Genomic DNA, 11,219 nt, shown 5'->3' with positions numbered 1-11,219 from the left:
TAAAAGTAATCAAGTTATTCATTATTTTTAATAATATTATCAGTATAAACGATTGAATATAGTTTTTACCTTAATTTAGGTAAAACAAAGTTTAATTAATCGTTATTAACAAAAAAAGAAGAGAAATACCATGACTAAGTTTATATAATTTATATGTTGTTTTTTTTTGTTGTTTTCTTTTAAATAATTATATTATTATTATTATTATTTCTTTTTTTATATTTGTGATTTATTTTTTGTTTACTATGAACAATATATCCGATATTATTACAAGAACTTCAATATATAATAATAGCTTTCATTGATGATGATAATAATAACATGTAACGTGAACCATTTTTCATTAATGTGATGATCGTTGGTATTAATATGTAAGATTATTATTATTATTATTATAATTATAATTATAATTAATATTTTGTTCTTTAGCAAGTAAATTTAATTATTCAATTAATCAATAATTGTTTATTTGCGATAAACATTAGAAAAAAGAAACAAAACAAAAAAAAAATGACTTTATTACAGTATTGTTTGGTTGTAAATGGTGATAAACATTAGTCCGAATTTTTCAATAGTATAATCCAAATCTTGCACGAGTATATATATATATATATAAATATTATACAGTATTCGTGATGTTTTTTTTCTTTTTTTTTTTTTTCCTTTAATAGAAACAACAATTTGTAAAAACGTTTTTTCCACAATCAAGTTAAGTAATATAAATTTTATACGAAAAAAAAAAAAAAAAAAAAAAAAACCAATGTAACTTTTATACTACTGTATAACAACAACGAGACAAACAGCATAACAATAATAATAAGAAGAAAACTTATTTGTTAACCCAAAAAAAAAAAACAAGAAAATTCCAATAGAAATGAACAATTGTTAGTCCGATACAGCGTTTTAAAAGGGAAAAAATAAATAAAAACTATATTGCTAGAATATAAAATAAAAATCAAAGTATATATTATAAATATATATATATATATATTACATGCAACAGAAAGAAAAAGTTGTTGAAACTTTTCAGAATGAGATTCTTGAAAAGAATTCAACGACTACTACTGTATATTATAATATTAATTGTCATTGAAATTTGTAAATCTTGTTGACGATTAATCCTTCTTGCTAGATGCGTAAATTTCAATATTCTATGTAAAGTATTTAAACAACAATCAATGTGTATGAGAAAAAAAAAACAAACAAACAAACAAGATATTATTGCAAATCCAATTTATAAATGTTTGTGTGTGTGTGTGTGTGTCGGCTGGATGATAATCTCTTTTTCACGAGAGAAGAAAAACTAAGAAGTGGAGGGGGAAAGAAAAAAAAAAAAAGATATAAAAAACATACGAGTATATAAAATATTTGGATTCGCTTTTAAAACAATGTATAAATCCTTTTTAAACAGACTGCATATCATTAATGGTTTTTGAGATCAACAATTGCAAATACATAACCTGAAATATATATATATATATAAAAAAAATGGTGGATAAGGATATATCAAATGGACATCAAAGTAACAACGTGTGTTAAGGGTTGTTGTACCTACCAAAGCTAAATAAACGGAGAGAGAATTGTCTCTTGTTTTGACACACCTGTTTAAAAAAAAAAAAAAAAAAAAAAAAAAAAAAACAAAAAGAAGAATAAATTCTCTCCTGTTTGTATCAGATTGTTGATAATTATTTCTATTATTTCTTTTGTCTTTACACCTTCATTCATCAAACGCATTATACTTGTGTTTTTTTTATTTCTTTTTTTTAAATAAATAAATATAACATATTATATATATATATTTACTTAAAAGTAATTCTTAAAGTGATAAAAACACCACAACCATTATAAATTACAAATTATAAATTACAATTAAAAATTATGAAATACCTTGTACACCAGTGTGTTTGTCTTTTGTAAATGAAGAGAAGAAAATAAAAAATAGGGATCATTTTAAACATAATGAAAAACATTTTGTTAACATAATTCATGTAAAGGACCAAATAGATGAACAGCAGGACAATTTTCATCAGGATTACCCAAAAATTGTGCGTATAATTCTTGATATCTTGACAATGTTAAACCACCTCGTCTTCTATCGTCATCCTGTATCAATAATTTCATTTGAAAAAAAAAAAAAACAAAACATATTATTCATTTTGTTTATAATTATTTAGAAAAATAAAAAAAATAAAACAAACAAACTTACATTGAGAAGATTTTGATAAGCTTCATCAAGAATATTAACATTGTCCACGGCTATTCTTGTAACGCAATTGTAACGAAATTCATCTGCAGCAATGACACCATCGTCTGAAAGAAAATATAAGTTATATATATATATATATATATAACATCCGTATTAAATATGTATATGTATTATAAAAATAGATAGGACATATATATTTTGAAAAACGTCAAGTTGTTAACATAGATTTAAACCAACCATTTAAATCAACTATCTTGAAATGACTGTCTATAAACATTTTCATAGCTTGTGGAAAATCTCTGTAATCTCTACCAACACAACTCCTTTGTACAGCTTCCTTAAATTCTTCAATTGTTACTATATCATCCTAAACAAAAAGAAAATGTAAATATTATAACGAAAAATATGTAAAATTGCATGGTATACATACGACACCTAATATGGGTTATTCATTTCTACAATTTTTATATGGGTTGATCATTCATTTCTACGATCCCCTATATGGGGTTCATTGCTAACTTTTATATGGGAAGTTTATTAGTGTTGTTTTACGTTTTTTAATGTGTTATAAGCTCAACATTTTTCAACCCACCTGTATATGTATATATTTTTGTCTATAATTTCAACCCCATTTTATTGTTGTTTACAAATGTAATTTTTTTCAATTTAAAACAAAACTAGTTTACAATTTAATAATTTTTTCAACTTCTCACACTTTACTTTGATTTTTTTAAATTAAATTACAATCAAATGTACTTTTTATTCTACGAAACAATTCGGTATTTTTCGAGATAATTTATTATTAATATTAATAATAATTATTTACCTTGTTAAAATCAGCCAATTCAGCGATTTCTTCCCATAGTGAGAGCATCACGTGAAGATTTTCTTGATATCTGTTGTAATTAAATTCACCTTTTCCTTCGATCAATGTCATTTTCAATGCAATACACTCAAAATCATGTTTCTCAAGTATTCCATTATTATCGATATCTAAACAATAAAGAAATTGTTCATTGTTATTTATTTTAATCAATAATAAACATTAAATAATTGTTAAATTTGATCAATGTAACATTTAATTTTGTCATCAAAGATTAAATGAAAAATCTGCGTAAATTATTAATAATTATTAATATAAATAATATGATGTCAATGTTAGTTGAAAAATCAATCGAAAAATTGTGCCAATTTTGTTGAAAGAAAAACATTTTTGCCATTTCACATTGGCAATTAGTCAAAATTTGTACATTTTGGCAATGCCAAAAGTCGTAACAAGACAACGTCACGTGTGCTCTTTGAATTTTACAACTATGGATCATTTTTAGATTCTATAAAAAAAAAAAATGGACGAACATTAATGCCGATGAATAAATCATTCGACAAATAAAACAAAAATCAGGAAACTTATTCGACTATAATAAATCTTGTTTGCATGTTAATCGTTCATAGGAAAAAAAAAAAAGAAAAAAAAATGGAACATGTTTAAGTTAAGATAACGAGGACTAGGTTTCACGATTATGTCATAAAATAAAGTTAAGCACCGATTTAGATTTGGCATGAACGAAATGCGGACATTGATACTACGCCTTGGTACACTTTTATATCATTTCTTTTTGTTTTTAATTTTATACAATAAAATACAATCACACAAAGTGTAAAACAAAAATGTCAGATTGATAGCAGTTTTTAAATTCGTATAAAAAATTATATTATTTAATAATGTTAGTATATAAAATACGAAATATACCGAAATTTAATTAAATAATAAATACAAATATTAATTTTATTGTAGTTATGCAAATGAAATAGAAACTTTTCTTTTAATTTTAATTGTATACAATAAAATACAATCACTCAAAGTGTAAAACAAAAATGTCAGATTGATAGCAGTTTTTAAATTCGTATAAAAAAATATATTATTTAATAATGTTAGTATATAAAATACGAAATATACCGAAATTTAATTAAATAATAAATACAAATATTAATTTTATTGTAGTTATGCAAATGAAATAGAAAATCACACCAAGATTGTTTTCAAGTTTGTGTATATCATATACAATCAAAATTTCAATGTTAGTTTAATGTAATTTCAAAAACGCAAATTAACAAATTGCAAAGTTAACAAATTAACATAACATATGATGAATAATTTTATTGTATTATGATATAAAAAATGAAATAGATAATCACACCAAGTTTGTTTTCAAGTTTGTGTATATCATATACAATAAAAGTTTCAATGTTGGTTTTAGTGTAATTTCAAAAACACAAGTTAACAAAATAACATAAGAAACATGTGATGAATGATTTGATATAAAAATTAAGCCACAAAATAATTAATATAAATTATAAACAATGAAAAATATAAAAAAAAAATTATGCTATCATCCACGTGGTTGTTGTTGTTGTTGTTTTTGTTGTTGTTACAAACACAAAAATAATAATAATAATCTAAATGTTTGTTTTTTTTTCTTCACACGCATGCTCCTGCTCTTCGAAAAGGGCAACAGCAACGGCGTGTACTAACCATACAGAAATTTCACAATAAAACTAACGCGATTGTCCCAGCTGTAAGCCATTCTTCTTCTTATTTAAAAAAAAAAAAAAAAAAAAAAAAAAACAACAACTTTAATCCCAAAGGATTATACTTAAATATCAAATTGAATCTTTTATTTGTTAACAAGTGTCTCTTGTTTCCTTCTATATTTTATTATTTGTAATCTTGATAGGTTTGTAAAAAAGTGGGTTTTCTCTTTGATATATTTTGAAAATGCTTCTTCTTCTTCTTCTTCTTCTTAATCTTCTTTCATTTATTAATTTAAATAATCTTCAGTTTCAGGTAACTTTATGTTCTTAGAAATGTTTCTTCACGATGACCACTTGTATCTTCTTCACTCTTTTAAAAGACAAAAAGGATTGTGTGTATGTGTATTTGTGTCTGTGGCTGTGTGTAGAAGAAAAACAGAAAATTCTTCTTTAACGAAGAGAAAGTCGGTCTCGAGAAAAGAGAGGATGGTGCTCTTTGCACTGAACTCAAGACGACTGTCTGGCACTGTTGATTCTAAGTTTAGATTTCTCTTCTTCTACGAGGGAAAAACATTATTAGAGGTGGTGGTAATGGTGGTGGTGGTGGTGGTGGTGGTTGTGGTGTTACACTTGTTACGAGATCAAGTGGGGAATGACAGAAAAGTCAACCAGGTGGTAACGATACTGTTGTCACTGAAATTACACACACTATTCTTATTCTTATTAGTTGTATTAGGTATTCCTAGTTTTATTATATCTAAATGTTTGATCGTTAAAAGTTTACAATTGATTTGTTATAAATTTTCACACGACTCACACAATGGTATTTTAATATTTTGGCCAATTTGAAATTTGTGGTCACGAGGCAAACTTAAAATAATAAATATCACATCTAGAGAACATTTGTGATTGTTTCTAATTTCAACTTAGGAGCTCTGTAACATTTGAAACAACAGTCAGTTTAACTTTGTCTTCTTTACCGATTTACCCAGATTTCTTTTTATATAACATAAACTATATATATATATATTTTTTTTTCTTCTTCTTCTTCTTCTTAGCTGACATTTGTCTTTTTTCTTTTGGGATCACACATGATAGAAGATCACGTTCATTTTTATTCTAATTATTTAGAATTGTTTGAAATTTCATTTATTTATCATATTGAACGTCATTTATTAAATATTATTATTGACATCAACTAAATTTATCTTTGAAGTTTCTGATATTTCATTTATTCATTTAAACAAAAGGGAGTCAGGTGTATATAAACGATGACGATAAACGTTTATTGTAAAATACATCAATTTTGCTTTTGATTACATCATCAGAACAGTTTGGCTCTTAGAACAGATACAGAGATTTACGGCGTTTAAATAGAAATAGAAAAGAGGAAAATTCAAAATGTCTTTCATAATATTTACCAATGCGTTTAACATTATGTTTATTCGATTTAATTAAAGGAACTATCTTAAGCCAAGATCATTAATCAAAATTCATCATTATGTCGTTAAAATTCATGTATCTTGTAATATATTAAATCAACATCTATCAATCTTACTTAAAAAAAAAAAAAAAAAAAAGAAAAAACGTACAAATGTCAATAACAAACTATATTTAATATTACATAACAAATTTATAAATCTATTTCAAAAAATATGTATCAGAAATTTACGTCGATTTAAAAAACACAATTTCAAGACTCTTCTACGAGGCCTAATTAAAAATACCCTACGTAGTAAGTGAGGTTTTTTTCACCGCGTTTATTTACTTTTCAGATCACTCCTATTCTAAAGAAGTTTTCACTTCAAAAAAATTGTAACATACATATATAAGTAATATTATATCAGTGTAAGTAAGTAAGTAAGTAAGTAAGACACACAAGAAAATAATCGTCATATAAGGCATCATCGTAGTGAGAGGTGTTAGTTCGAAAGTGCGAGCTCTCGTAGGAAGATCGTTTTAAGTCGTGTGATGATCGGTATGAGATCGTGGTTTCATTCGTTGATCGTTACTCTCTTTTGCTTTTCCGGTGAGTTAAATACTCATATACTTTCTTATTAGTGTCGTGTCATTGACCGATTCAAAGAAACAATATTATATTTTGTTAATCAATCTAATTAAATCACATTTTGATATCTACTGATCATTTTTCGATCATCTATGATCATCTATTTGAATTTATAATTCTATGATGTATCAATTAACATATTAAAAATGAAAAACATATCATTTGGAAAGTGATTTCCGCATAGATTAGTACGTCATGTAAGAATAGATCTATTAAGATAATAAAATAAAACTAATTAGAACATTTGGTGACTATAAATCTAAAGAGTACTTCTACTGCGATCTAAAATTGACGATCGATGAAAGATCTACGATGCCTGGTGCGTTCCTTGCCTCGGGCAAAAGTCCATTGACACGTTAACCCACTACCGGAGTGATCAATTCAATAAAACTGAGATCAAAGTTGCAAGTTGCGTATTCTTTTAACATTACAACTAATAAAAATATCAATGAAAAGGATCAATTAAATTTCAACGAATTTCTTATTAATTTTTATGTAATGTAACATTTTCATTATTTACAATGTTTGATTTAAGGATCATAGTTTTAACGTTAAAAGAATTTAAGAAATGTAATAAAAGAAAATGTTATTTATGTTTTTATACATTAAGTGAAAGTTAGTTACATTTGTGCGAATTTCTCTGTGACTTGATATATATATATTATTTTATTTTATTTTATTTTTCAGCTATAGCGGTAAAGGCAACGGAAAAAATAAGAAATGCACCTTGCATCGATGACAACAAGTTTTATCGAAATCCTAACACACCTGCTTACAACGTTTGGTCACCCTCCGAATGTGCCAAATATTATTTGTGTTTAGGTAATTTTATTAAATATATAATTGTGTTTAGGTATTATATATATATATATATATATATATATGTATTAATTTATTAAAAAATTAAATTTATTTACAGACAACGAAGTATTCGAATTTAAATGCTCGCAAGGATTACTTTTTGATGTGACGAGACAAATATGCGATTATAAAGTGAACGTTGACAATTGCGATGTAACGATTGGTAATTAATGATATTTTAATTCATTAAAAAAAATATTAACGTCATTTATTAAAGTATACTTTCTATATTCAAATCGAGTTCTAGATCGTTTATCGTTATGGACTATTAATCAACGACATTTATAATTTCATTTATGAGAAAGTAAATCGTTTGTTTGCATATCACTTTACTCGATTCATTTTTTAAATGAAAACTTCTTTAGAATAAGTGCGATTTGAAAAAATGTAACGGAGCGGTAGGCGGCGATGTAACGGAGCGGTAGGCGGTGGTGTAACAGAGCAGCTGGCGTTTATAAATTGACCAAGAAACTAAATAAGACAAAAAAAAAACATGTAGGATTAAGCCTGCGAAAATGAGACAGAATAATTTTATTGAAATTGAAAAATGACTTTTTCAGAGCCACAATCGCCAAAACCTTTGTTAGAAAATGGCAAATGCGATGAGAAAAGTTTGGCTTGCGGTGATGGAACCTGTCTTCCGGCTTTGTACTTTTGTGACGGAAGTATCGATTGTCCTGACGGATCTGACGAAAGTTGGTGCGGTAAGTTTAAATAATTATGATTATAAATCAATAAAAATTGCATTAATTATATTAAATTTTAAAACAGATATGAGAAATGATCCAAGAGCTGCAATTGAATGTGATGAAAGCAAATGTCAATTACCAGATTGTTGGTGTTCAAAAGATGGTACACGCGTGCCAGGAAATTTATCAATTTCCGTCATTCCACAAATGATTACAATTACTTTCAGTGATGCTATCAATGCTGAGAATTTTGATCTCTTCACAAGTAAGTTTGATTATTATGTTTAATGTTTTAATATTAATAAATTATAATCATTCCCCTTAGAGATATTTTCAAACGATAAAAGGAATCCAAATGGTTGTCCCATTCGTGGAACATTTTATGTTAGTCATCAATTTACTAATTACAGAGATGTTCAATATTTGTGGAATAAAGGTCACGAAATTGCAGTACATTCCATTACGTACGTAAATTGTGCAAAAACTGCAAAAATAATACCTTTTACATTTTATTATTTAATTTGATATTTCGTAGTCATCGTGGACCGGAAGAATGGTGGTCACGAAATGCAACAGTTGAAGATTGGTTTGATGAAATGGTTGGTGTAGCAAATATTATTAACAAATATGCTGCCGTAAGGATTGAGGATATTAAAGGTCTGTCTTTCAATATATTTTCTATAAGTAGAAAGTGAAAGTTAAATTCTCATTGACATATTTGGAATTTATTTCAGGATTACGAGCACCTTTTTTACAAGTTGGATGGAACCGTCAATTTTTAATGATGTTAGAATTTGGATTCGTATACGATTCATCCATAATTGTACCATTTTCAGATACACCATTGTGGCCTTATACTTTTGATTACAAAATACCACACGTGTGCGTACAATCGGAACAGTTTTGTCCCACGCGTGTTTATCCTGGTGTATGGGAACTTCCATTAAACCAATTTGTAGCAGGTGTAAGTAAATCCTCATAAATAATCCTCATTAATTCCAAATTTATATTTGTAAACATTGTTTTCAGGAATACACTTGCGCAACAATGAATTCCTGTCCATCTAATTTATCAGTCAATGAAGTTTACGAAATGTTAATGTTTAATTTCAAAAGACATTATCTTAGCAATCGGGCACCTATGGGTCTTCATTTTCATACATCGTGGTTTCAAAGTTCAACGTATTATCATGCATTTAATGTAAGACATTTCTCAAATTTAATAACATTTTTTTGTTTTTTTTTTTTCAGATATTAATTACAATATATTCTTTATCAATATTATTATATACATGTTTAGAAATTTTTGGAAGATTTACTTCGACTACCAGATGTATATTTCGTAACGGGTCATCAAGTTATAAAATGGATGCATTCACCGACACCATTAGATCAACTTCACAAATTTAAATCATGGCAATGCAATGAGCGTCAATTTGAAAAATTTGAAGTTGCATGTGACGTACCTACAACTTGTTCACTTCCTAGTAAAATATTGAAGTCTTACAGAGATTTATATACATGTTTTGAATGTCCAAAAGAATATCCATGGTTGAGAAATGAATTTGGACAAGATTAAACGTATTCGAATATACAGGATATTTGAGATTTATAATCATAGATCATTGAAAACATTTATTCATAGAATTCATTCAAAATTTATGACACTATTTGATAGAAATAATCTCAGACACCCTGTATAATATATATCGTTATCATTTGACATATATTGGAAAGTTTTGCATTTAATATCATTTCGCTGAACTAGATTTAATATAAACATAAGACTGTTATTTATTTAAAAAAAAAGGGATACTACGAAAGATATAATCTAATAAGAAACAATTGTTATTTTTATACTTTTTTTTGCATAAAAATAACTTTATTTAGACAATAAAAAGAACATATCAATATTTTAGGAAATTATATATATATATAAATTGATTTATATTTAAATTATTATTAACTAATATCATTCAACCCTCCTGTTGTATAAATGGATTTTGTATTGATTCCATGCCATCGACAGGACAAATAAGTACAACTGAAGTTCCTCTGCAAACTGTCAAACCCAACATACGTGTGTCTTGATTTAATTTGTAAGGATCATCAGGATCTGTCAAATGAATTAACAACCACATTATTAACTCATTAAACTACTAACACACTACTAACTCATTAAAAGTATGAATTAAATAATTAATACTATTGTGTACTTACCCCTAAGATATTCAGTAGTATTATCAAGCACTAAATTCAAAAGTGGATCATAACCTTTTAAAATACCTGCAGCTTCTCTACCCCCTGCAAATTTGACTCTGATATTTTTTTCTAAATATTTTGACAAATCTAGAATACTTTCTTTCCTTTTCTTTTCCTTATGATCCCCATGAGCATTTTGTTGCTAAAATTCAAACAGAAAACGTTGAAAATACCAAATAATAATAGGTTATGTTATCCTGTTATTTTTATTGTTTAGTAGTTTAAAAAGAGACAGCAAAATATATTTAAATGGAAGATATAATTGTATTTTATAAATTTATTATTAATTATATATAAATACTAACCGACATTTTGGCGATAAATAATAATACAAGTTAATACGTAGAAATTAATTCTTTACCGCCTAGAATTAACCGACATGACAGCGATATTCTACAAACTCTCTGATTGGTTAATCGCAATTTCGATTATCGAAATAGAAATTTATCGAACTTTCGATTAATTGCATCGAAATTTGAAATTATTTTAAAATTCGGTTTAATGACATGTAACAAATTGTATCAGTGCAGGCAATTTTATTATAATATTTTAATTATTGATAATTAAATATAAATATCGTCAGAGTAATTCAAGGTAATGAA

The 11,219-nt window shown here is 26.3% G+C and overlaps 3 protein-coding genes across 5 annotated transcripts; 1 reads left to right on the top strand and 2 right to left on the bottom strand.

Moving 5' to 3' along the window:
- Window positions 1-638: 638 nt before the first annotated feature.
- Scp1 (Sarcoplasmic calcium-binding protein 1) lies at window positions 639-5,247 on the bottom strand. 2 transcript variants are annotated; one of them, XM_015326443.2, is made up of 5 exons: window positions 4,740-5,247; window positions 3,033-3,199; window positions 2,444-2,573; window positions 2,207-2,310; window positions 639-2,103 (listed from the first exon to the last, which is right to left on the bottom strand). In XM_015326443.2, the coding sequence occupies exons 1-5, from the start codon at window positions 4,789-4,791 to the stop codon at window positions 1,975-1,977; spliced, it is 582 nt and encodes a 193-aa protein (XP_015181929.1). In that variant the 5' UTR covers window positions 4,792-5,247; the 3' UTR covers window positions 639-1,974. The 2 variants fall into 2 exon arrangements, with proteins under 2 accessions (XP_015181929.1, XP_089032074.1); XM_089175948.1 differs by having other exon boundaries at window positions 4,768-5,245.
- On the top strand, window positions 5,060-10,023 carry ChLD3 (Chitin and LDLR binding deacetylase 3). Of its 2 annotated transcripts, none has more exons than XM_015326437.2 (10): window positions 5,060-5,474; window positions 7,494-7,628; window positions 7,726-7,830; window positions 8,228-8,371; window positions 8,439-8,621; window positions 8,682-8,820; window positions 8,892-9,013; window positions 9,091-9,320; window positions 9,386-9,556; window positions 9,656-10,023. In XM_015326437.2, exons 1-10 carry the CDS (start codon window positions 5,060-5,062, stop codon window positions 9,932-9,934), a joined length of 1,923 nt encoding a protein of 640 aa, XP_015181923.2. In that variant the 3' UTR covers window positions 9,935-10,023. The 2 variants fall into 2 exon arrangements, with proteins under 2 accessions (XP_015181923.2, XP_015181924.2); XM_015326438.2 differs by lacking the exon at window positions 5,060-5,474 and adding an exon at window positions 6,336-6,767.
- Window positions 10,024-10,159: 136 nt separating this feature from the next.
- Window positions 10,160-11,063, bottom strand: LSm7 (U6 snRNA-associated Sm-like protein LSm7). Its single transcript, XM_015326444.2, has 3 exons — window positions 10,923-11,063; window positions 10,576-10,759; window positions 10,160-10,471 (listed from the first exon to the last, which is right to left on the bottom strand). The coding sequence occupies exons 1-3, from the start codon at window positions 10,926-10,928 to the stop codon at window positions 10,332-10,334; spliced, it is 330 nt and encodes a 109-aa protein (XP_015181930.1). The 5' UTR covers window positions 10,929-11,063; the 3' UTR covers window positions 10,160-10,331.
- Window positions 11,064-11,219: the final 156 nt, after the last annotated feature.

This window comes from Polistes dominula, unplaced genomic scaffold (genome assembly GCF_049000335.1).
Source record: "Polistes dominula isolate Pdom_NZ unplaced genomic scaffold, Pdom_raw_medaka contig_21, whole genome shotgun sequence".
NCBI lineage: Eukaryota > Metazoa > Arthropoda > Insecta > Hymenoptera > Vespidae > Polistes > Polistes dominula.
Note: the sequence above shows the minus strand (reverse complement) of the source record. Positions and strands in the feature narration are given on the sequence as shown.